This window comes from Leptopilina boulardi, unplaced genomic scaffold, assembly GCF_019393585.1.
Source record: "Leptopilina boulardi isolate dan_hultmark-lab unplaced genomic scaffold, ZJU_Lbou_2.1 LbouV2_224, whole genome shotgun sequence".
In the NCBI taxonomy this organism is placed as follows: Eukaryota; Metazoa; Arthropoda; class Insecta; order Hymenoptera; family Figitidae; genus Leptopilina; species Leptopilina boulardi.
Genome location: NW_026137779.1, coordinates 1,996,774 through 2,024,693, shown reverse-complemented (window position 1 = coordinate 2,024,693; position 27,920 = coordinate 1,996,774). Strand labels below are relative to the sequence as shown.

The window sequence follows — 27,920 nt, the reverse complement described above, 5'->3', positions numbered from 1 at the left end:
GCGACATTGTGCTTGGTTGTTTAATAATTTTCATAAAGTTTAGAAAAATCTCTTGTCTCGTTTATTATATCAAATTTAAAAGGTAATCCTAAGACTCCAGTTATATTAGTGAATCCTGTATATTCTAATGTTTGAAACTCTATGATAGTTCGATTTATGCAAATGTTTGTTCGTTTAGTTGTAATAATAGTTGCGTCTCCAAAGGAGTAGTTTTGAAGGTCTATTAAACTGGCACCACTACTTTAATATTTTCAAATATAAACTGCCACAATTTAGGGCTAATTACCGCTAGCAAGCAAAAATTTGCCTGTCCTCATTTTTTTTTAAAAAATGCTTGTTGGTGCTAGCTTAACGTTAACCTTTATGAGACTGAAGAAAAAAACACCTTCTATGGGCGGACGAGGCACCTGGGTACCTATGTTTAATTTATTGAAGATTTTGTATTAAAATAAGCAGTTCAATTAACTTTAAGTGTAGTGGACGTTTCAATGAAAGAAATAATCATATAATACGAATATACTATAAAAGTAATAATTTTTTCATTAAAAATAATAAAATTTAATAATAAAATAAATGTCATATATATAACGCCTTGCTGCTGAAATTTTCCCATTGCATTTTCCCAATCTAGGGTCCACAATTCTTATCAAAAACCAAATTTTTTCTTCGATAGTACATTATTACCTTCTATATGAATTAAAAGATTTCGATAGAAAGTGAAAATTAACAATTTTACATGACTTTAAAAAAAAGAATTTAAACAGTGAATATTTAGGCAGATTATTTATGAAATCAAATATAAAAATGTAAGAAGTTTATTTTTTATTATTTAAAATTCATTTTTAATACAAATTAATGCTATTCAAACTTCAATTTTACGGTAATTTTTAAGTTAAAAACTGACGAATTTTTATGAATATTATTATTTTACTATAGTAACTAAATTACATATTTTATAAAAAAAATTATGTGCATTACTATAAAAATTAAAAAAAATTGTTTAATGTAGGGGAGTGTAGTCAGGGTTGGATATAGTTTTGACTTTTCTCTATAACTTCCCCCGTAAGCCGAATTTGGAGATTTCTTGCATATGGTTCGAAAGATCTACTAAAATGTAATGTTTTTGCTGAACATTGTAAAAATATTGTACCAAAAGTTTCGGAGTTATAGTCAATTAAAAAAAGTATTCAGGGTTGGCCCACGGTAGAAAATCAATGAAATATGCAGATAAATGATTAATAAGACCTTCAAATGATAGAATGGCATTCAAATACACTTGAAAATGTGTAAAGGAACTACGAAATTCAAATAAAAAGGCCTTATTTTGTAATTTTTAGATTTTCGCTTGTATCGCGAAGCTGGTCTGAAAAGTGAAAAAAAAATTATCAAAAATTTGTATTTCCTTTCTTTCCAATGGAAACGAAATTTTTGACACCTCTTTAAGTCGACAAATGAATTTCCATTGCAAGAACCATTCATAATTGCAAAATTTTTTGGTGAATCAACCCTGACACACGCGTCGTTTAGCGTCACATCACACACAAAAATAAATGCGTGATCCAAACACCATATTACGTTCCACATTTTCATATAACATCTTAATGAACAATTTTAGTCAAGTTACTTTGTTTTTGACATAATTTTTCTGCACTTAATTGTCTTCTTTTGAAACAAGAAAAAAGTTTTTTGTTGAGCGTACAGCACTGACTTGCATAATACGTCTTTGTTGTTCGCACACTTCACTACAACGTATGTGAAAAGTTCGCTAACATTACTAACAAATACTCAAATACAAAGATAGATGGATAAAACAGAATAAACGCGATGGCTCAACCCTGACCACTGTCCAACCCTGACTACTCTCCCCTAATTTTTCATAAATTTTCAATAGAAATTTCTACATTTATCTACATGAAATGTACAGAGGTACCCGGGTACCTTGTCCCCCTTTTAAGGGTGAAGAAACATTGTTTATTATTTGCGAAAAAATAAATAAAAAAGGTACATTATAAATAATAATAAAACACTTAATATGGATAAATTTGAGATGTCAAAAAACCTTAGGTCGGTACGATTTTAAAAATTACGAAAAAAACCAATTTGAAAATGAAAAAGGTACCCGGGTACCTCGTCAGTCCCATAAAGGTTAACTAGCATCAACAGCTCTATAAACTCAAAAAACAATCAAAAATTTTCATATGCCATAATTTAAGGCTCATTTAGGGCTCTCCATTGAAAAAGGAAAAAATTTCAAAAACGCAACCCTTCACCCAAAAAACTTCCCTTACCAATATGAGTCGATACAAAAGTTTTAAAAATCATGATTTTTTATCCAATTCATTTTTCCTGTCCTGGATATTCCGTATACAACCCTGTAAATTATATTTAGGCACCCTGAATTAAAAAAACCACCCTCACTAATTCCCTTTTTTAAAAAAAGAAGCGTGTTAGTGCAACCTCAAAGATAGCCTATCACAAATAGTTGCAAATTTTCAGTAAGTATAATTAAAAACCAAGAATTTTTAAATGACATAATTTAGGGCTCCCAATGTATCCAGAAAGAATTTACCAAAAGCAATCCTTAATCCAAAAAAGTGTCCAATTGTTTTTTAACAATTTAATTAGTGCAAATAGTTATCTGGAGTTGTTTAATTTTTTTTCCAATTTCGACAGAATTTAAGGCTCTAATTGGTCTAATTAGCGCTAAGAAGCAAAACTAAACAGCTCCTTATTTTTTTTAAAAAAGAAGGATGTTGTTGCTAGCTTAATATTAAGCAAGCACCAAACTTAAAAATAAAATGAAAAACCAAAAATTCTTTAAGGCAAAAATTTAGGGCTCCTTTAGGGCTCTCCATAGTAAAAAGAAAAAAATTCACAAACGCAACCCTTCACCCAAAAAAGAAACATTTTTTGATAATAGAATAGCAGATTTAATAAAACGAGGGTGGTATGATGTTTAGTTTAGTTAACCACTTTGATGTGTATTTTTTCAAAAAATATTATTTTTAATCGGTTTCTTTTTATTGACATAATAGAAATTATTAAAATTTACAATTCTCATTAAAAATAAAATTAATATACTACAAAATAAGCTTGATCGAGCAACATTCTCTTGTTTGTAGAATCACATATATTATAGAAAACACAAATGAGCACTTTACACCTGCTTAACGTAAGACAATTTTTTGTATATAATGCTCTTAAATTAAAAGTTTTAGATATTTATTGTTTTTCACGAAGACAGCAAAGTCCAATACATATTTTTCAAAAGAAAAATGTCGTTTTGTAAATTAGAGAGATAAAAGAATTTTTAAAAATAAATAATAATTCCCTAATAACAAAAGGATGTCCCACGGATATCCGTGGGATATCCACATCAAATGTTGGATATCCAGATATGATCCCAGGGATATCCTGGGATATCCCAGGGATATCCCTGGGACATCCAAACCGCCGGTGATTGGGATATCGTGGGATATCCCTGGGACATCCCAGGGAGATCCCAGGGAGATCCCACGATATCCCAAGGAGATCCCAGGGATATCCCAAGGAGATCCCAGGGATATCCCTCGATATCCCAGGGATATCGCTGGGATGACGCTAGGATATTTCATGAATATTATATTTTGTTTATATTCTATAATATTGAAAATAAAAATTTTTAAAATTATAATATTACTTCAATCAAGTTTTACATCGGGTGGATATTGTAAATATCTGCTGAATATTAAATACGTTTAATAATTGTGTGCAGTATATTGTAACAAATATGCAATATTAAATGTATGTACGTTTCTTATAACCATGTTATAGGAATCTGAAAAATTTATGTTTTGACGTATTACGGTCTCAGGGAAAATTCACTTAAAAAAGACAAGGAACTAAAGCAGTGTTTCAGTGTCGAGGCGACAGGACCAAGGCTTTTTAGAGTTGAAAGAGTCCTGTAAAAACTGTTTCAGTAATAAAGTTCAAGACAATAAAGCAATCAAGAATGTTAAAAAATTAAAAATCAGAATTTTTATTTTGAAAATATACAACCTTGTAGAAAGTAAAGAGGATCATCTTTTTTCTTCGACCATTTTTATTATACAAAAACTTTAAATAAATGCAAAAAACTTTTTAAAACAATATTTTGTTACTGGCCATTATTGATAGTTAAAAATTGTTAAAATATTGATGATTTAATTAATTATCGTTTTTCCTAAATAGAAATGCGTTTATATATATAAATGAATTTATTAATATTTTATAAAAATACGACGCTTTAAGTTTACAAATTAAATAAAATTTTTTAATTTTTGCATTTATTTTTGATAGATTTTGTTCCATAATAAAACTCAAAGATAAAAATTTACACCTCGTCATTTCCTACAAAGTATAATATTTTAAAAATAAAAATTTTTAAAATCAATCCCTTTAATTTTTTGGTCACTTGATTGGCTTGATAACTTGCAATTAAGTGCTTAACCGCATTGACACTCAATTCTACGAATAGTTCAAGGAATTAAATCTTAAACGAATAATTGATTATTGGAATAATAAACTTTTTATTCATAAATTTCAAATTAAATATTTGCATTTCATTTGTATTTATTTTTAAAATCAAATTAATAATCAATTTATTTCAACAAACAATAAAAATAAATTCTCTGTTTAAGTTTGACAATGTCGGCTGAATTACAGTAGTGATACAATAATGTCAAGCTTATTGAAAATAAACTTTTCACCATAAGACAATAATTAACTATTAAATAAACGCAACATCTTCAACTTATTCTTAAAATGTAATTAACAAAAATCGATTGACCTCACACTCGATGATGCAGATTATTTAAGACTATGATGTAAAAACATAATCATGCGAACAAGAACACATTTTTTCGAGGATTAATGACGTCGGTTGTGTTGCAGAGATAAGTGTAACAATATCGAACATGTTGAGAATAAAACGTTAACAGTATAATCTAATCGACATTTATTAAAAAGTATTCGTGTTTTTTTGTAGCAAACAATAGTTAATCTCTCTTTTATTTACACGTATGTGCTTCTTCGCAGATAACAAAGCTAATATTTTTTGTTATAATAAATTAATAATATGAGACTATTCAATTTACATTTCAAGGCAAAGACAAATTAATCTTTAAGCGAAACTGTACATTTTTTTGTTTGCATCGAGAATTCTGAGAAATAGGTCGACAATGAATACAGGATCATAAAATTTATTTCTAGTACAAATGGCTTGCCATTAAAAATGCCCAGAAGAAATTTATTCAATTTATGTTATTTATTCTCAATATGTTTATTCTAGGCAAGGGCTTACGACGATTATTGAATGAGAAAATTTATTTCCGATATGATTGACTTGTCATTAAGAATTAACAGAAGGTTAATTAATTAAATACTAATAAATTTAATTTATCGCAAACATAATTCAGTCTCTTTCTTAAATAAAATCAATCGATGTGCAACAATGAAGACACTATATATTCATTTTTCTTTGTCGGGATGATTAGATATTTTCGTTTTACTTCCTTCAGCGGCCACATTTGTAAATTGGACAAGTCTTTTACTATAAATTCATTTACTACAGAGGATTTACATGGTTTCGTATAAAAATCGCCAACAGTTTTAAACTTTTGTCCAATTACAACTATTTCTTTGGAATCCGCAGAATGTGCAATATTGGAGATTAATATAATGTCTTTGTTGTTGAGACCGAAACAAGTGTCACCTAGTTTTGAAACATCCAATGTTAATCCTTCAATTGTTAATTTTTTATACTGAGGGGTACAACATCCATCGAGCAAAGGACCGTCGCAATGTTGAGAACAATCGTTAATTATAATTCCCTCCTTCGGTGCCTTTGTCAGTTTCGTACAATTTTTTTTAAATTCCGAATATCTTCTCACAAGCTGCTGTAGGGGTTTGTCACCTTTCCTCATCCATTTTTTAAGGTACTGCATAAAATTCTCAAATTCAAACGCGCTGCAATTGTCAAGTGAACCTCGCCTTTTGGCAACATCTGCTAAATGCAATAACCCATGCATGTTGTGAGATACACTAAAACTTCCGTATAAAATAGTAAGGGACCTAACGAAGTGTGACAATAAGTCATCCGCATAATTCGAGTATCTTTTTTTCTTTGCCAAATTTTTACTACACAAAATTCTGATAGCAACGTGAAGTGAATTAAAATGTACATACAATTTATAGGGTAAAATTTCTTTCAAAAGCACGCTGCCTGTGTATAAAAGGAATTGCCTGAATTCTGTTGCTTTCCAAAACTTTATTACTTTTATAGAACGAGGTTTCCTAGCGAATTCTGTCGGAATATACTTTGCTATTCTGAGTAAACGTAACGAGAGTTTGCTTATTTGCCATTTTCGTAAGCGACATTTTGAACGTACAATTACCCAAAAGTACATTAATCTTTTCATGCAACCAAGACACACGAGATGCATATAATCTAGTGGAATATCGTTAACGAGATCGAAATTTGGAATGCGGCGCAAACAACAATGTCCCGATTGGTGTTTTTTATGTAATTGATTTCGGATGTCTGCATCAGTTCGTTTTTTATGGAATCTGCCTGTGTGAGGAAAACATACTCTATGTTTACTCCACTTTCCTCTGATGATACATTTGGTGCAACTGTGATAACCGGTGTGTCCTTTGACATTTAAAATGAATGATTTAGCCGGTGCATCACAAATAATGCAATCGATTTCGCAGTCGAGAATTTTTTCTTTGAAGTTAAAACCATCAATACATAAATCTTCTACTTCTGACAGAAAATCTTCAAGAAATTCCTCTTCATATGTAGGTTTCTCATGTCCGAAATAAACACCAATTATAAAAATGTCTGGAAATGGTCCAATAGAAGCTAAAATTGGCCAGAATTGTGCTGTTGAAGATTTAGCTAATGGAACACCATCAATTCCTATTTTTATTTTAATATTTGATAACGGATAATTCTCATATTTAGTGAGTATCTCTTCAATTGCACTTTTTATACCAAAATGATAATAGATTCCTGGTCGAACTGTTTTTATAACTGTCTTATTTCTAGGGGTTTTAAGTAATGTTCTTGGATCTTTAGGAATTTCTTCTTGGAAACATGTGTGTTCATTCAATTTATGTAATAAAGGTTTAAGTTGAGAATGTGTTATATTATAATCTGCAGCCCAGGTTGCTAAAAAAGTTTTCAAATTTTCAGAGTCTTTATCCATTTCATAGTTTTCATTTTCATAATAAATGTTGTCCAAATCAATTCTCAGATCATCTTGGACATTCAAGTCATCTTGATTGACGTTTGACGAGTTTTCACAAAAAACTGGTTCAGAGGTTGTGGATTCATTGACAATTTCAATTTCATTATGAACTGATTGACTGGTTGAACTGGTCGACTGATTTGAATTACTTATTACTACGTTCAACAAGTTATGTGTCGTATTATCTACTTCGGCTGTATTTGGCAAAGTAACATGTAAGAAAGAATGCTGTAGCATATCTTGGGAAACCCGATGTCGCAGTTGACGTTCAGACAAATCCATTAATCGTTTTCTCTTCATTGTTTAAATTTTACCTGAAAATAATTTTTCTATGTAAATAAAAATAAATAAATTGACAACACAACACAATACAAATTGTCGAATAGCGTTAATGATTATCCGACTGAAAATAAAACAGTTTAAATACGACTGACTTTTTCAATATCTGTGTCGTATCTCTTTTGCTAAATTGCTTAATTATTATATTTTTTGTAATATTTTAAAAATTGATGAATTATTTTCGTTCGAATAACAAATGGAGTTCAATTAAAGAGGATTCACCATGACATATAATGCAGATTGATTAAACATTTATCTTTGATTTTAAAAATCTTATATAGGGTAAATGTAATAGTTGGACATTTGCAAGTACAATCTTATATTAGGTGTTTTTACTCTTAAAATTACAAAAAGTTACAATTTCTTCAAGTAAAAGTGAGTTGAGTGTAATTGTCCTGATTCTCGTGGACGGTACTTTACACAAAGATTTAATATTCTTCATTTTTGTCATATCTTAGTTACATTTTCTGCAGCTCGGTTTTTGAGAGCAACAAATCTCACTTAAACATAATACTTAAAAAAGGGATTGCAAATTTGAAATTAGAAAAAATTTTAAATAAATGTTCTAATGTTTTGAAGTTATAAAATTAGTTAATTTTTATTTTTGCAAAAAAATATATGAAGGATACAAAATTACTTAATTTAATTCATCATAAGCATTGTAAAGAGAAAAATTTAAATTAAAAATAGGGTTCTAAAAATCCGTGTCTCCCAGCTAATGAATGTATAGAAAATAGAGGTGTGCAAAAAGCCCGAAACCCGACCCGAAAATTTCGGGCTTTTTCATTATCGGGTCGGGTCGGGTTTGGTTAATTCGGGCTCGGGTCGGGTTCGGGTTGGGCTTTTTCAAAAACCCGAATGTTGTCGCGTACCCGAATGCATTCGGATTTTTAACATTTTTTATTGTTTAAAAATTAATTTAATTTATTATTAAAAAATATTTGAGATTTCGAGTACTGGAATGCTACACAAACTTTCTTGATACATCCAGTGCTCGAAATTTTTGAAAAAATCAAAATTTTTGAGAAATCGAGTTCTTTCAATAACCCGAAAAAATTCGGGTAGCCCTAATTTTTCGGGCTGCCCGACACTTTCGGGTTACCCGAGCCCGACCCGACCCGAAAAAATGTCAGCCCGACCCGACCCGAGTTTTCGGGCTTTTTGCACACCTCTAATAGAAAAGAATACAAAACTACACAAAAGAAAAAAGTTCAATTAATTCATGGTGGATAATTAGATTGTATAATAAGCTTATTAGCAGTTTATGGTATTACCAAAATTTATCTCTTATGGTATTTCCATCACCAAAACTTTACCATATGATGATTATAAGATTACGCATACAAATTAGTCGCTTTTAATATATAAAAATAAAAAAATCAATTATAAAATTAGTTTTTATAACACCTTGCGTCAAAAACTCGACTAAAGCGCAGTTTACGCACTGGTGTTTAAAAGGAGGGGAAATCGTACTTCTACGCACAGTGGCTCCTTCCACAACAGCACTTCAGTCGAGTTTTTGACGCAAAATGTTATATAAAAAATTATTTGTGTGGCATGGGCGCAAATAACAATTTTGTCACAGTGAATCTCTTCAAAGAACTAAATTCTTCCTAATACTAATGTATAGCTATACTGTTAGTTTTGTTGTAAGGCGTCATTTGAGAAAAGCATCTTGTTGATTTAATTTATATTACAAAAAATGCAATTCATGTCTTTATTTGTTAACTTTAAATTTGATTGTCAAAAATTGATGCGGTATTCGTAAAAGTGCTAATTATTAATTACATTTAAAAGCTCAAGAACTATTTGAAATTTTGAAGAAACCTTTCTTTTGTTATACATGTTTAATTTCAGCTTGAATCAGCAAGATATTTCCCTCAAATGAAAAAAATAGGATTTCAGTGATTAGATTAAAAAGGAATAATTTGAGGATAGTTGACCAAACAAACCTTTAACTTTGTCTCATAATATATTCGAACCCAGAATGATGTGGAAGCAGTCAGAGCTCTTGCTCATAATGTAGTTATGAAATTATCTATTTGTATTTTTTGTGCAGGAAACCATGACGTTATTAAATCTGTCAGTTTTGAACACTTTTTGAATTAATCACTTTGACATTTATGTATGTACTTTTAATCTGCATTTGAAAATTATAATACAATCAAGTATAGTCGTGTGTAACAACGCTTTCCCTAAATAAAGGCATTAATTTTCAGTGGTTTGCTTATTTTAAATAACTCCTAAGTGACTCATCGTGATTGATAAGTGACATTCATAAATAGTAACTCATGTCCCACTTGTGCAGGAGTCAATTATGAACCACGATGAGTCATTCAGGAGTAGAAATAATTTACTTGAGAATCATTGCATATTATAAGAATGCAAAAACCCTCTGATTTACCTATTTTCGATATGATTTTTAAAATGAACCAATTGAAAATCGAAATTTTGTCCACATTCAACAAATTATATATAAAAAAAAGTAAAACATCAAATTAGTGAGTATTCGAAGTAAAACCTTATTATTTTAAGCCAAGATAATAGATGAAAAAGATGGTATTGATCTGTGGCCTAAATGGATAGTTTTATTTGATACATCAAGAATTCATTACGCATTTCGATGTTGAATTCAACATCCTCATCAGAACATAATTTCAGCAAAAACTAATTTTTTTCATGACATTAAGATGTCAGAGGTACATTCGATGTTATACAGTTTTAATATACATACCAATGGAAATAAAACATATTAAAGACGACGGTTTTTAATGTTTTATTTCCTTGCTTGGTATGTATTAAAACTGTATAATATCGAATGTATTTGACATCTTAGTGTCATGAAAAAAATTAGTTTTTGCAGAAACTATGTTCTGATGAGGATGTTGAATTCAACATCGAAATGCGTCATGAATTCTTGATGTATTAAATACCAATCTTTTTCACCATCTATTTTCATATCAAATGAGGGAAGGCATCGTTACACACAACTGTAAGTCAAAATAATGCACTTTAATGTCACAGTATAAAATCAATCTTTTTTTGCAAAAAAAAAAACAAGAAACACAATTTTAAAGTCTTATAGAAATTAATCAATTTAAATATTATTGGCATCGTCATTTTCGTCTTCGTCAAATTCGTTATTGTCGTCTTCGTCAACGGCATTTCCATCATCGTCAATTTCGTCATCGCCATTTTCGAAATTGGTTTCAGCATTTCTTTGGGGTTCGGCAATTTCTCCCTCAACAATTTCTAAATCATCATTCTCATTTTCAAATAGATAATCATCATCATTGCTTGGGTTCCAGTCAAGCTTTTTGTTTTCAGTGTTCAAACGTTGTGGTGCATGACGCAACCAATCCTTAATTTTTGCAATGATCGAATTCTCCGTCCAATTTTTATTTTTCTGTAGAGACTCTAAAAAATAATTATGTACCTTGCAGACTTTAATTTAAACATTCTAATAACATCTCTAACTTTCGAAGAACTCGTTAAAAACAAGCTTAAGTAAAATTTAAATTTTTCTACAGGGCTTGTCCAATAAGCTACGAAATGACCAGATTTGATAAGTAGTATATTATTTACCGCCAACTAAATACTGAGTACTTATTCTAGAACTTGTTGAATGATTCAGTAAAATGAAAAAAAGACTTAATTTATCCGGTTGAAAATATTCTTATTTTGTCCTCTTGCGAGAGCTACAAATTATACCCTCCCAGAAATCATAGGGTTGTTTCGATTACAACCTCGAGTTCCACCTTAAATATATTTATAGAAGACTCCTTAATGGCAGGTAAAACGACGCGTTATTGATCAACACAAAACAAACAAATAAATGCAATTATGTCATCGAAACAGAGATGGGTTTTAATATCTAATATATATATATATATGATTCCACGCCAAACTTACATATCATCAAAATTGAAATTTTTAAATTGGCTCAAATTTTTATACTCGATTTTTTGAAATTATCAAAATTGAGTATTCTCTCATGCAAACCTCAGATTATTTTGGTACTACACATTCCTATGTATTTTTATGCGCTGATTATGAAAATCATAGTCACAATGGCAGATCTCATAAAAATACATTTTTTATGTATTATGGTTTTTTGCCAAAAACTAATAATAATGTATAAATTTGTTTTTTAATGGTGATTTAAACATTTTTGGCATTTTATAAGAAAATGAATAAGTTTTAACAAATTTAGCTGTAGCACAGAAATTATTCTATTTTAAAACTATTTGACAAGGAAAAATATTATTTTAACTTGACACTTACTTGAATTAAAATTTTTTATCTAATTATGAAACAAAGTTGTGAAAGTAGCGTTTATATGTATGAGTATGTATTTAATTTATTAATATAGATTACTTAAAAATATTAATTAAAATAAATATATTATTTTGAGAAAGCATATTGTACGCTTGGTTCAGTTGTTATTTTATTGTATTGTATTTTGAGATAACATTTTTTTGAATTTAAGAATAGTTAAGAATAATATTGTTTAGCATTAATTTTCGAGTTAACTTCGTATTAAATTTGTTTTTAAGATACAATTATATTGAACTGACATTTGAAAAAACATTTTCCTGACGACAGGTGTCGACACATAGAAAAGTTATTTGACATAAAACAAAGTTAAAGTAATTATTAGATATATTTCTAATTGCAAATACAACTTAAAATATAGATTAAATACACATATATTTAAACAAAATGTTTCGTTAGTAAAAAAATCCAACTTTTAAAAAATATTAATATTTTCCAAACATAAAGAAGAAAAAAATTTGTAATTGGATGTAGTCTAATCCAATGATCTTTTCAAAATACTTCCATAATATTGGATCCATCATTTTGAATTTTTGAATTCTTACTGTAGGTTCGTAATCAAAGACCCCAAAATCCCCTAGTACCTCACCATATATAAAGATTTAACGTTTCAAAAAGATAATAATATTTTGATCGGTAAAAACTCATTTTTATCAGGTTTAAAGATTCAATGATTTAATGTAATTTGAAGACCACACACGAACTTTAAATGCAATTTTTACTGGTCTTGTGCTAAAATGTAGGATAAAGGGTATATTTCGATAGAAGATATAAATATACCATTATAGATGTAGACTAGTACTGTCATTTGAGAACCCAACCTTAAATAGGCGCCACAAATATTCTCCACTTAAATTAAGTGGGAAATATTCTTAAAATAAGCATAATCTTATTTTAAGAATATTTTCTACTTAATTTAAGTGGAGAAATCAGAAAATCAAGATTAAGTTCAATTTCTTATTATATAAGCTTGTTTTAAGAATGTCTTTTAAAGTTAGAGATTGATTAAGTTAATTATTACTAGCGATGTATCCTCGCTTGCTAACGCTCACTTGTGTGAATTATTTTTATATAAAATAAATAAACAAATTTTAATTAATAGATAAGAAATTCAATGAATCTCTAATTTTTAATGAATCATAATTTTAATCGAATGTTAATATAATGTAATAAATAATACGTATACAATGTTAAACTAGGGGTGTAACCAAAAAAAAGTTTCGGGGGGGGGGTAAACCCCAAACCCCTCCCTGAATACGCGCCTGAATTAAACTATTATTATAATCGACTAATTTCCTTTACACTGTTAGAAATCGCTCTCCAACTTTACACCATAAAGATTGAAATAATATGTTCTCAATCTCGAAATGTCTAAACGACAATTGGATAATTGGACTGGTTACTCAATCATCCAATGTATTATGTCCAATCATCCGCATCATGTTTAGGGGCTTAAAAGTGGAAAAACAACTTTAAAGTGGCAGAAATTTTAATTTGTACATAAGTTTGATTATATAAAATTTTTTCTTCTTTTTTGAATTTTGGTTTTTATCTTAAATTTAGTGCATTCTTTGTTTTCTTTTCAAATAGATTTTAAGCTTATAATTATATACGGCAAATTGTTTTTATATTTTTTACTTTGCGATAGGCTTTTTAACCTTAGGAACATTATTTAAAAATAAATAAATAAAATAAAAATAATATTTCACAAAAATTTTGTTTTTCTCAATATACAGATATTTTCATAATTTGATTTTCTATATAATATTTATCAATAAATATCCTTTTGCTTAAAGTTTCTGCCACGTCTTTGATAAAAATACGCGTCCAATTCTCTTAATTTTTTGGGAAAACTAATTAAAGTTATGAGATGTATTGAAGATCGGTCTTTTTCTAGCGGCCCCGACCGGGTTCCTTGTTTCAAGCGGCTTTGAGGCTTCCCAGCCAGGGCCCAGCCACAATATCTGAGCAGGTTTAATTGAGAAACAGTAAAATTACAAATAAATTGTTTCGATTGTCTATCTGAGTTTTTCTCACTTCTGCACATCTTTAGGTTTTAATCAATACGTAGTATGTTGTTCAACTATAATTTTCAATCATATTTAAAATACTATCTAAAATTTTGTTGCTTTTTTATTTCATCTGAAAATCACACTTGGTCAACAGGAATGGAAATTTGAAATTGAGCAAAGGCAGAATTGTAAGGAGTTATAAAGATAAAGTTTCTAATTTTTGTAATTGTCAAAAATATTCAAAAATTTTAAACTCACCCATCATCAACTTGGTAATTTCCAAATCACAGAACTTGTATTTTCCATGATATCCAATCCAACTAAAATCAGTTGCGACTTTGTTACAAAACACTTTTTGTAACATGCAATAAACAGCTTCTTTAACACTTTTCCCTCCAATTTTGTTAAGGAAAAGAAGCTGAAAATTTTATATATTCAAAATATATTATATTTTCACTTTATCTATGTTTTTACTAACATAATAAATCAGAGGCGTAGCCAGAAAAAAATTTCGGTGGGGGTTTTATAACTATAACTCAGAAAATTTTTTCAGAAAAAAAGAGGGGTTAAAGAAAATGTAAGATTTCGGGGAGGGTTTAAACCCTGTACCCCCACCCTGGCTAAGCCCCTGTAATAAATTCAATAATAATCAAATTAATTAATTTGAGAAAATATTGTGTTAATAAGAACTAAATAAAGTTAAAATACTTAATTTTCAGTTAATAAAATAACTAGGTGCTAGCTTCAGCACAATAAGAATGCAGAAATGTTTTAAAACTTTTTCTTTTTTCTTTGCATATGTTAAAAAATCTCTTAAAATAAATATTATTGTCAAAAAAAAAAATTTTTTTTGAACCCCAAATCCCAACATCGCAAAATCAACATTAGAATTAGGTATTACTCTATTCATTCGGCAATAATGCATGTAAATATATGGAAATTAATCCTTGGAGAACATTTATTTTTTAAAGCATATCGCAAGTGAAGACGTAGAGCAGGTGGCCCTACAAATTTTTCCAATCATTTTGGCGCTAATTTTTAAAATTAAATTCACAAGCAAAAAATCATAATTGACAGAAAATTAGAAAAAAATTTGACTTAAAAATTTTTAATGAAAAGGGAATTTGTCGGAAATTAATAAAAAATAATTTACAGAAAACTTGAAAGTATATTGTCAGAAAATTAGAAACAAAGAAAGCAGAATTAAGAAAAGGCAGCATAGCAAAGGAGACGGTCCTTTACGGCCGGCGACTGCTCTACAAATTCGACAAAATTTTAAAGAGAGAATTAGCAGGAAATTTTGGAAGAGAATTCGTCGAAAATTTAAAAGAAATTGTCAGGAAGTTTGGAAGTAAATTGTCAGAAAATTGGAAAAAGGAAAGAAAGATATCAGAATCAAGAAAAGGCAAAGCAGCAAAGGAGACGGCCGCTTGAAAATAAATGTTATTTTGGAAGAAAAGTCATTGTATTATATTAATATTACACATTTAAAGTGACACAAAATTGGTTAGGTCAGATTTAGTCCTTTACCAAGAATCTGTCAAATTTGTGCCACAACGTTAACCTTTCTCGAATTTTTTAAAAATAAATCGACATCTTTGTTACATTTTTTAACATAGACAATTTTTATGAAAGAAAACTGCTCCTTTTTCATGTAATGAATACAAAATTTTGAAAGTAGACAGTCGAAATTATTATTTTATAACCGACAGAATAGCTCAGTTGGTTGGGGATTTTTTCCTACAGGTGAGCTTATTCTGAGCGGAAGGTTTGACGTCTAGGTGCTATGGTATGAATTTTTTATTATAATCCGATGCATACCGCCGAAACTAGACTGTCGATAAACCGTTTGTACTCTGGAGGGTTTTTCACTACAGTTTTTTCCTAACTGTCCACTGGCAAGAATACCCAATGGGTGGCCAGGGAAATGCGAAGTACACCTATATCTTCGAAAAAAGTCGCACTGTAGGCGCAGTAGGTTAACTTTAAGAAAATTTGTAGAATGGTTATATGCCCAATAGGGCAGGAGTATAAACACGAGAAAAAAAATGAAAAATGAAAAAATTATTTTATAAGGTTGTTGAAATTGCCCTCACTTTTTCCGAATATTTAAAATTAACAATTTTTATTAATCTTTGACAATGGATTTTTTTAAGAGTGTCGGAATTACCCCGATTTTTACATAAACATCGAAAAATTTAACTAATAATATTTGAACTTTAACATAAAAATATTTTGAAAACACTTACGACATCCCGGCGAAATTCTGCTGTCGTGAGATTATTTTCGAAATTTTCCAGTTCTTGTAAGTCCTGAATTGGGAAAATTGCTTTGATATTATTCATTTCATTTGGATTTGATGTTACCGTTCCATTAACACCATTTTCTTGTAGTACATTTTTTGTTTCGTTTATATCACTTTTCAAATCATCAATTCTTTCATTTATAGATGAAAGTAGGAATTTCAACTGAGTTAATGATTGCATCACAGCCTTACGAAACTGAAAATCTGTAATAAGTAATGTAATTTATTTACTTATTTATCTTAAAGGCGAGCTTAAAGACTAAAATTTAGTATCTTCGGATTCAAACCAAAAAATTTTTATGATAGATTTTTTATTTTAAATCTTTGTCTACAAGAATGTATGTTATTTTTTTATATCAACTTGTAATAGACAAAAATTTAAAGGATATAAAGTGTTATTATTTTATGCTTGACAATTTATTAATTATTGGGAATCGTTGATGATAAACGTTGTAGACGATCTCGGGTTCCAAAAACAACAAAAAATTTTCAAGCAAAATTATGTTTTTATGCTTTAGAAAAAAGTTCCTATCTTTATTTATGAGATGACATTTAAATCATCTTCTGAGCAGAATATTTTTTTTTAATTTATACAAAAACAATATTGAAACTATAATTTACAGAAATAAATTCAAAAACGTATTTAAAATCATTGCAATAAGTTAATTACCTTCATTATTTTGGTTTGTTGGAGTATTATTTTGAAGATCAGCAACTGGTTTTCTTTGCAATGATACGTTGTCAGAAGCATATATATTTCGTACAATTGGACATTGTTTTGGTCGCGAAGAAAAATTAAATCCTTTAGCACGTTGATTTAACGCCGGTACAACTTGTGCAGTGTGTTTGGGAACCCTCAAATTTGGTCTATTCAGTGAACTCAGCTCTTCAGTTGCATTTTTTTGTACCAAAACTTTTTGTGGATTGGCAGACGTACCATATGGCTTTCTTGTAGGATCAATTGTCAATGAAGTATCTTTATTCATATCTGAATGAACAGGACTTGCGATGACAGGACTTGTGCTAACAGGATCTGTGATAACAGAATTTTTCGTAATAGAATTTTCCACAGCCGGATCTGGATTTGTTGTCACAGAATTTTTCGCTACAAAATTTGTCGGTTTCAACGATGGATTTCCATAATTTCCTTTCTTTTGATGATGGTAAGGTAATGAAACCCTTTCAACTCTCGAAACAAATGGAATTTTTGATCTTGGTAACTTTAATTTAGGAAATGGTGGTAAATTTTCCTTTTTACGTTCGTCGATAGGAGTAACTTTAAAATTCATTTGCATGTTGCTGTTTGGAACTTTATTTCCTCCATTTGAATCATATTGAAAATCACTGTCAGAATGTCTTTTTAATTTTTTAAATTTTCGGTTCGACTTGGCGTCGGGGTCTGTACTAACATCTGAACCTTTTTCATATAACTTTAATTTTTCCATAGCTCTTTGAAAAGTATCTGCAAATTAAAAATTGTTAGCCAAAAATGTGTTACATAAAAAAAAATACTCTGATGTAAGTACGAAATAAGCAAGTAAAAATTATCTCAATTCTTGAAACAATATGTGAAATTTAAGTGAGCGAATAAAAGTGTATTACTAGATTAAATTTTCTATTTACATATCATTAAATTTGGATGTAGTTTTACACTTTCATTGAAATTTCCAGGTGTGGAATTTCAAACCAGAAAATTTCCCAGGTGTGGAGTACTTCTTCACTCCACACTATCTCCGTCGGCCCTGGATGAAACTTTGTATTTTTCCCTGACTCAAATAAAAAGATTTGAAGAGGTTTTTACTTATAAAAAAATTTTACAGAAATTTTTTCAAGTCAGTATTTGAATTAAAATTTGCGAAAAGCAGAATTTCCATTGCACTTCCTGAATTTTTCAATTTTCCAGTACTTTTGATAAAATTCCCTGACTTTTTCCCCTGATTTCCCTCACCTGTGTCAACTCTGACACTATATAAAATACATTGTCTAGCAGCAATTCACGTGTAAGGCATTAATAGATCTTACTTTACATGTAAAAAAAACCATTCACACCAAGTTTTTTTCAACAGATTGCGATAATAATAATTTTAGTAAATTCAACAGAGAGTTAAATCATCTAAGTAGGTCCCATTCTGAAAGTTTCTTTCTTAAATTTTTAGCATAATAAAATAAAAAATTTCAAAATTTTTTTGGATGTATTGCAATATTCTTCATTATGTATCAAGCTTTGATCCAATTGATATTATCTGCGAGTTTCAGGCGAATCGGTTAAGAATTATTGACTCCAGGTGTGAGCAAGAATCGAAAAATAGTTTATTTTTGTTTTTTGAGCATAATTTTTATAATTTCTTAAAAACCTTAAAGTTTTTGTGACAGAAGTTATTCTTTTGACATTTTTTACTTGGCAAAAAAAATTGAACGAAATCAGTAAAGAATTTTTCGAGATATGCAATTTTGGTCGAAAATAGATTCGCGGCTTTCTTTTATGTTTCTTTTCTTTGTTTTATGTTTCCTTTATGTTTTTTAAAAATTTAATGTGAATTAATATTTCTATTCTTTAATTTAAAAATGAAGAAATTAATTAATATATATTAATTAATTAATTAAATTTATTAAATTTTATTTTTTTTTATTTATTTTTTTTATTATTTATTATCAATAAATTTAATGGATTAAATTAATTAAAATTTATTAATTAATATTATAGTCATCAATTTTACTTGTATAACTTTTATTTCATTTCATAAATTGTTTCGATAATTGAGATAATTTTTATCAGACACGACTTTTTGCATCGAAAATTTTTTCGTTGGGCTTTTAAAAATAATACAAAAATTTGACTTTTATATTATACTGCTATTACTCAATAATTTTTGTGACATTTATCGCCTACACATCAATTGCTTTCTATTTTCAAACAAATTTTATGTCTCTTAATTTTTCTAAAGATATAAAAAGAGTAATATTTAAAACATCTAACTTTCATACCGCCTTTTTATTTTTTTATTAATTTTATCCAGATAAAGAATTATTTTCTAATCGTTTTATATTTGTTCCCTACTGACATATTTATACCAAATAAATTCTCTGACTTAGAAATAACGTCAGTGTTCAATGTAATGACGAAATTAGTATGTATTTATTGTATACTGATTAGAAAAAAAATTTCATGTTTCATTATAATTAAACCAGTATTTAGATTCTTACTGAGAAAAAAAAATAAATTAATCATATTTAAAAGTCGCTAAACACCTTGTATTAAAATTAAATTGTCTTCTCAAAATAGGTTAATTAATTTGTTTGAAAGAAAACAATAGTTTCTCCATATAAAAAAGTCGAATAAAAAAATTATTAAATTTATATGTAGATGAACGGTTTTAAAAGTATGAATTATGTATATATCAAAATTGATTTACTGTAAAGTAAAATATTTATTAACAAAATTAAAGAATTATAAATTATAAAGTTATAAAAAAAGATTTTAGTAAATATTGTAATACTTTTTCTCACCAATATTAAAAAAAAAAGAACTCAAATTTTTCGAATAGCATTTCTTTATTTTATTTTTTTTGTTTATTTCACTTTTTTAATTTTGCGTTTAGAAAAAAAAGTTTACGGGTTGTTGAAATAAAATCTTTCTAAGCCGACAACACTGCGCGAGAAATAAATTTTTCAGAGCTTTTTAAAAATGAGCAAAACGATTTTTTTTCCATTATCTTTAAAATGTGATTTACATTACAAAAAAAAATTGAAAAATTTACTTACCTGCAGATGCAATTTCTTCTTCTAACTCGATTTCAATCCAATTTGACTCTGGTTCTTTTTCCGATTCAACGATTTTGTAAAAATAAGCCATACTCTTAAATGTTGGCCAAAATACAGTATTATTTTCACTAACCCAGTTTCGCGGTATAACCTGAGCTCCATCTTTGAAGTTAATTAACAAAAATCTCTTTTTTGTTGCCGACATTTCTGCATTTGATACAATATGTATCACACATAAATTTATTTCCGAAAAAGCGTTACTACACTAAGCGTCGACAAAATGGCTTAAACGTATACGTTTCCGTTTTGTATTTTCATTTGTTTGTTAGCAAATTGCAAATGTCTGTTATGCATAGTTACCAGCATTTCTTCTTGGTTACGATCAAAGACTATAAAGAAAATATATAGATGCGCGAACTTATCACACCAAACTTTCTACCCAATAGACCTTAAGGGTGCAGTCACAACTCGCATTTTTTCATGGTTTTATTTTTAATTATTATTATTTAATTATAATTATTTTTTATTTATTTTATTTATTTATATTATAATTATTTCATTATTATTATTTTTAATTATTAGTGTGTAATCCATGTGAAAGAAGAAAGCACAATTTCATGAGAGTGTGAAGGATAGCGCTATCTTCTCTCCTTTACACTCTCATGAAATTCTGCTATGCTGAAGGCAGAGATGGGTAAGTATCATACTTCATGTATGTTACCTAAGTTTGCTACGTATGTTACATGTGTATACAACTTGTTCAGTTTGCTACACAACGTTTGTTACATTTTATGACGTAGGCACTCGTAATGGTCAAAAGCAAATATAACCTCAATCTAGTTGGTTCCCGCTATGTGTTTAGTTTTTGAATATTTGTTTGATTCGTTTGATTATTGCTTTGTGGACATTCTTTTTAAAAATGAATCGAGGTCAACATTTTATTATAAATTTTTTTAAAATAGAATTACTAAGAGTTTTTCTGGTAGGCGGCGAGTAATTCGGATTTAAAGTTTTGACAAACTTTTTAAAAAAATTGGATTCGACAACCGCGAATGGAATAATAAATCCAAAAAAAAACATCCCTAGTTGAAGATCTTTTTCTGCTAAATTCAATATCTTCGAAATTTCATCCGCTTCTTCCTGCTGTTTCTAAAAATCAAAAAGATCTTTATTTAATTTTTCAGAAGAGTAAAGAGTAAAGACATATAAAAACACTTATTAACTTAATAAAAATTATTAAACTGAAGTGCAATAAATTATTATTTAAAGAATATTTCATCTCTTTATATTTATCAGTAGATCTATTTATCTGAGTTGCCTGAGATATTATAATTTATCTGTTATTATGATGATGACTGATGAGGCGAGTTGACATCCGAAAAGTGAGGTTATATTTATAATTTGGTTTGCGACGTTTGCGACAATTTGTTACGTTTACTACACATTTTAGGTATCATACGTAGCAAACCTTGAGTTTGCGACATTTACCCATCCCTGGCTGAAGGTTTTCTGCTCAGGGTGAAAAAACATGGATGAGTAAAAAGTAAAACGCAAGCAGTTTTTCATGAGAGTGGAAAGGATAGCCTATCTGTCTATCTCACTTGTACTCATGAAAAACTGCTTGACATTTTACTTTTTACTTCTCCATGTGATTTCACCCTCAACATGGGACTGAACCCTAAGGGTGAAATCACACGGAGAAGAAAAAGGAAACAGAATTTCATGAATGCAGGTAAGGGAGCGGTCACAGCTCCGCCTGCACGGCCAGTGCAGACGGGTGTCCATGGTAACTTAGAAGAGTGAGAAAGACAAAACAATTGTCTATCTCTCTCACTCTTGTAAGTTACCATGGACACCCGCCAGCACTGGCAGTGCAAGTGATCTTAGGGTGCAGTCCCATGGATCAGATTAGCAGATTAGATTTTAACCAATCAAAAACATTTGCCGTAAGGGTGCAGTCCCATGGAGCAGATTAGCAGAATAGATTTCAGCCAATCAAAATGTAGCCCTTTATGGCAAATATATTTGATTGGCTGAAATCTAATCTGCTAATCTGCTCCATGGTACTGCACCCTAAGGGACTACATTTTTATTGGCTGAAATCTAATCTGCTAATCTGCTCCATGGAACTGCACCCGTAAGGCCAACGCACAATAGATTCGCGAATGTCGTTCGCGAACGAGGTGCATGTGATAAAAAAGGACACACATATATCTCTGTCCTTTTCTAACTCATGCTTTTCGTTCGCGAAGCAGTTGTGCTTGAGCCTTCAATGGTTAAGTGCTCGGAAAAATTCTCACGAGCACGAGAATATTCTCAAGCATATTCTCGACATCAATGTGCTCTGTCTTTTTTTGAGAATTTATGAGAACATATAATTATAATATAAATATGGTTAATATTGGTAAATGTAATCTATTGAGGTTAGTTTTTCACACGATGTCTTATAATATGAAAACTACTAAAACTACATCAATTTTCTCATAACGCGGTGTAAAAAAGGCACTTTTTTGCACCTTGACATGAAAAGTATCGTTCGTAACTTGTGTGAAAATTTGCTGATTTTTGAACGATCACTTTTTTTGGAACGAACTAAACGAAGCAACTGTCCACACAGGTTTCGAAATATATACTTTTTTATTCTTAAAATTGTTAAAGAATAAAATTCTTTTTGTTTCTTTCGGAAAAATATGAATATGTCCTAAATAAGCATAATACATGTAAACATTTGAATTTAACAAATGCTCGAACATAGCTCGAACGCTATGCATGTTTAATGTTCTTACCAGGTGGCGAATACGGGCTTCCGTAGTATATTCAGTTGCTGAAAGAAAATATTAGTGATATCAGTGCATTTATTCTGTATATGTGAATAATAATTCAATCATATATTTACAATAGCAATTTCTGAGACGTAAAAAATGTTTAAATCATTTTCTACTTTTATATCCTATTTTTTCAGTTCACGAATTCAATTATAGCTTTCTAAATGTACTAACATGTATTGACCCAGTGGGCAAAAAACCATGTTCTTTCCAAAAACGTCCTTAAGGTTATGTTATTCAGTGGACACGTGCCCCATATACTTTACTATGGAAATACGTCACACTGAATAACATGACCTTAAAACGTTTTTAAAACGTTTCATGACAGCCAAAAAATGTACCAGAACATTGTTTGAACATCCATGTTCCTAAAATGTTCTAGAACATTATTTGGCGGACATGAAACGTTTTAAAAACGTTCTTTAAACGTTTTCAGAACGAACATGGTTTTTTGCCCACTGGGGAAGTATCTTGATACATTTTATTTGTTAACATTTATAAAATTTTCATTTTACAGTTATATTTGCTGATTAGATAATAAAAATTAATTAACTATGTTCATTTTCTTGTAAAAAAATTATGACTGAAGTGTGGAAATGTTTAAAAGAATATGCACGTAAATAAATTATAAAGACTAAGTGGGAGAAATAAAATAAATATCCCAGGGATATCGGAGGATATCCCTGAGATGTCCCTGGGATATCGCAGGATATCCCTGAGATGTCCCTGGGATATCGCAGGATATCCCTGAGATGTCCCTGGGATATCGCAGGATATCCCTAGGATATCGCAGGATATCTCTGGGATATCCCTAGGATATCGCAGGATATCCCTGGGATATCGTAGGATACCACAGGGATATCCCTGGGATGTCCCAGGGATATCCAAACCGCCGGTGTTTGGGATATCCCGATATCGTCCAGTGGATATCCATGGGATATCCCAGGGATATCGCAGGATAATATCTGGATATTTCGCGATATCCCGTGCTGTTAGGGTTTATATAAATATATTTTTTCATTATAATCGATAATAATAATAAATAAATTATAATTAATCCCTACTGAAAATACTTATATAAGATCTTACATGGGATCCTATATGGAATCCTATTAGAAAAAACCCATATGAAATACCACGTTGATTATAGGAATACATATGGAAATCCATAAAAAACCGTAAGTAAAATTGGGACACGAATTTGAGTAAGAATTCATGTGGGAATTTGCATTTGTGTTTCTACATAGAAATTCATCTAGATTCTAATATAATTTCTTACATGTTTTTTTATCAATTTCCAATGTCCCACATAAAATCGTACAAAAAATATCATATGAAATCCTAAAGGTTTCATTATATAAAATTTTACATAAATGGATTAATGTAGAAAACCAAATGGGATTTCATATGGATTCTTACATATGATTTCACATGGGATTAAACATAAGAAATCATATAGGATTTCATGTAGATTCTGAAATATCAACATAAGATTTTACATGGATTTATATAAGGGAAACAATATAGGATTTCATATGGGAATTTTCAGTTGGTTGCTTTATGTAGACGGAAGTTTTCAAAAATTAAAAATTATTTAATTAAAAATCAAATAATATTACTGCAATTGACCTGAAAAGAAAAAAATGTATGCTTCTCAATACACCTTCTAAGTTAGAGTCTCAGCTTTTATAGTATTGAAGACTGACCTTAACTGTGAGAAAAAAATTATAACCATCTGGCGGCATAAGTGTGGAACTATGATGCTTTACATCTATATTGAAACTTCCCATATAATTTCCTATTTGATATCTTATGTGGACAACTAGAACAGTGAAGTCCACACATGAAAACTCATATGTATTCCTATATGGTAAATTCTTACATGAGATCCAATGTAGGATTTCATATAAGAACATATGTAGGAACCTACATAAGATTCTATCTGGACTTTCATATTGATTCCTACATACATGAAGGAATCTATATCTCTGATAAAGAAATTAAAAATGTGATTTTGGAACGAAGAAATTATATTTTTCTTAGTAAAAAAAATTAAAATCGAAAACAGATATTATATGTCAAAAACTTTTTGACGATGTAGGGGGTAAATTAAGTGCAGCAACATTCTATTCAAAACTGCGATTTGCAATTTAAGAATAAAGTTTTTGGACAAAATATAAAACGCGTCCATTCTCAACCTGACGATTCCTTGGATCATTCCAATGTAGAAAATGACACATCCATTTAAAAAAAAGATATTGAAGTTTGCTATCTTTGCAAACAAAGACCAATTTAAGAAACTTTTAATTTCAAAAGAATTCAATATTAAAAAGGGTGTCAAATATGGCTACCGTTTAGAACCTGGAAGATGGGAAGATACAAAATTAAATGTAATAAGTCTCTAGTAAAATGATATGTTTTTTTGTGTATTGAAAAAAATTTTTTGACGTTAAGCGTCGACGCTAACTTTATGGAGGTTAACTATTAAATTTCGAAAATTTGTAAAATTAATATTTTAGTAGATTGTCAAATATGATTTTATATTTACTATATATTTCTGTTTTTGAGCTTGGAACGAAATAAGATTTCTATATATTTCTGTTTTTGAGCTTGGAACAAAATAAGATTTCTATATATTTCTTTTTTTGAGCTTGGAACGAAATAAGATTTCTATATATTTCTGTTTTTGAGCTTGGAACGAAATAAGATTTCTATTTATTTTTGTTTCGTTCCTCGGCTCGTTCCTTGGAATCGTGCCGGGACACAAAACAAATTTCTTAAGTAATTTAGTTTCATGCCTCTGGCACGGAACGGATTAAAATTATAATTCATTTTAGTTCCGTTTCCGGACATATCCCTGATAGTAATACATTTACGTGTCCTGACACGTTACTAAATAGACTCGGATTTTGTTTTGATTCTAAATACTCTATTCAACATTATGTAAACATTACAATCTCATAAATTCCGAGAAATGAATGTTTATCTAATTCTACAGTTTACTTCATTACTAAGTTTAAATAAAAATACTATATAAATTTCAAAAAATGAATATTCACATCATAAATGAATTATAATAATATTAATAATATTAACCCTTTCATTTATATATTTTTCTACTAAACAAAGTTTACAGATCATTATACCCTTAAGGGTTTTTGGGGTCGCTAATTAAGAATCCGATGTCATTTTTTAAAAAATTCAAAATGGCGGAACGAATATGTCAGACGATTTTTTAAAAAAAATTATCGGATTTACATGAAACTCGTTACTTAATTGTTATTGGAGTCGCTGATTACGAATCCAATATCAGTTTTCAAAATTTAAAATGGCGGATCCAATATGCCGAATAATTTTTCAAAATGTTATTTATTATTAATATGAATATTTTGATTAAATCTGTTGAATATTAATTATTTTTTATAATGTACGTGATTTATAACCCAAACAGCATCCGGATATTCAAGATATCCTGTGGACGTCCTAGAGATATCCGGAAATTTGGATATCTCTAGGATGTCCTCAAGATATCTATGGATATCTCTAGGTTCAAGAATATTTTATGATTTATATATTTTCCTGATAGTACCCGGTTATGATACACCCTGTATATTTAGTCTATATCTGTGACGCGATTTGAAGAAAGGGACCTTAGAAGCAAAAAATCAATTTTCGGATTATTGCAGTTTAAGGTTAATTAAAGGTTCCTCTTTCATTACCTGAAGTCAGAAAACATTTTCGTTAAATAGTTTTTATATAATTACAAGTTAAAGATCAGCTGTTCGTCGAGATACTTGATTCTTTTTCTCCATGACGTATGCACTACTACTCTCACGCATACTGAATCTATGAGGCGCTCGAAGTTCGGGTCAACTCGGCTTTGAGAGAGAGACGCCCTGACTGAACCGTACTATAGCATTTCATCTCAGTTAACCTGTAAACACGTGCTCGAGACCGTTTGCCGGCAAAATTCGATATCGATTTCAAACGTTTTTGTACTTTATATATATAAATTCTGTTACTAGTTCATAAATTATTTACAAAATAGTATGGATCATTTAATAATAATAATGACGAAATAATAATGATTTTTTGGATGAAGTTAAAGCCAGCCGCTACATTTTATCCGATACTTATTTATATTTTTAAAAATCTTTTAATGCTTAAATATTTTAACACAATTTTCAAATCTATATTAAAAGTAATTAACAAAAAATAAGATTTACACAACTTGACAATATATATAAATAATATTTAATAAAGTAATTAAAATGGTGCTGCCAAAATTAAATATTCGAGTAGAGAATATTATGCCTATAACAACTGTCACATATCGAAAGAGTAGGTATAGTCAGTGTATCTCTCTGGACGGAAACACCGATTTGCTTCTAAGGTCTCTTTCTTCAGATCGCGTCACAGATATTTTATTTTAATTAAATTTCTCGGAAATCTTATTTAACATCTAATAGACTGTCAACGTGTGGATAAACAATTTTTATTGTTTGCGACTTATTTATTTTATTTATTTACTATATATAAAATTTCCAATTCCTATGAAATCTTTGAATATAATATATAATATATTATATCTAATAAGGACACTTAATGTAAACAGACCCAACAATCTGCTCCCATTTAATGTTGTTTACGAATTTGGAACGAAATCAAATTCTCAAATAATGTTTTTTTCAAAATTTTGTTTTATATACATATAAACAGTAATAATTTCAATATTTTAGGTAGGCGTTTAAAAAAATATATATATATATATATATATATATATATATATGGCCTTTACGCTTTTTATTTTTTATATTACGAAATTTCCAGTTTACTGTACTTAAAAATGAATAGTTACAAATTTCAGAAGAAATATCACATTTAAAATATTTTTTAAACAAAAGAAATTGTTGATGAATTTTAAATGTAATTTAAAATCTTTCAAATTCTGTTCATATAATTTCAGTAAATGACAATTATAAACAATAAATTTCATTATAAAGGATACAAAGATTTCAAAAAAATAATTTTTCTTAAAATAAGACATATTGATTGCATTTTTACATTTAAA

The 27,920-nt window shown here is 29.2% G+C and overlaps 1 protein-coding gene across 2 annotated transcripts; it reads right to left on the bottom strand.

Annotated features, from left to right (window-relative positions):
• Positions 1–4,653: 4,653 nt before the first annotated feature.
• LOC127279859 (uncharacterized) lies at positions 4,654–16,381 on the bottom strand. 2 transcript variants are annotated; one of them, XM_051302497.1, is made up of 3 exons: positions 16,207–16,381; positions 14,216–14,375; positions 4,654–7,585 (listed from the first exon to the last, which is right to left on the bottom strand). In XM_051302497.1, the coding sequence occupies exon 3, from the start codon at positions 7,569–7,571 to the stop codon at positions 5,454–5,456; it is 2,118 nt and encodes a 705-aa protein (XP_051158454.1). In that variant the 5' UTR covers positions 7,572–7,585; positions 14,216–14,375; positions 16,207–16,381; the 3' UTR covers positions 4,654–5,453. The 2 variants fall into 2 exon arrangements, with proteins under 2 accessions (XP_051158454.1, XP_051158453.1); XM_051302496.1 differs by lacking the exon at positions 14,216–14,375.
• Positions 16,382–27,920: the final 11,539 nt, after the last annotated feature.

Coding starts and splice junctions, on each gene's coding strand:
- LOC127279859 (XM_051302497.1), bottom strand. CDS start 7,571: ATGAAGAGAAAACGATTAATGGATTTGTCTGAACGTCAACTGCGACAT.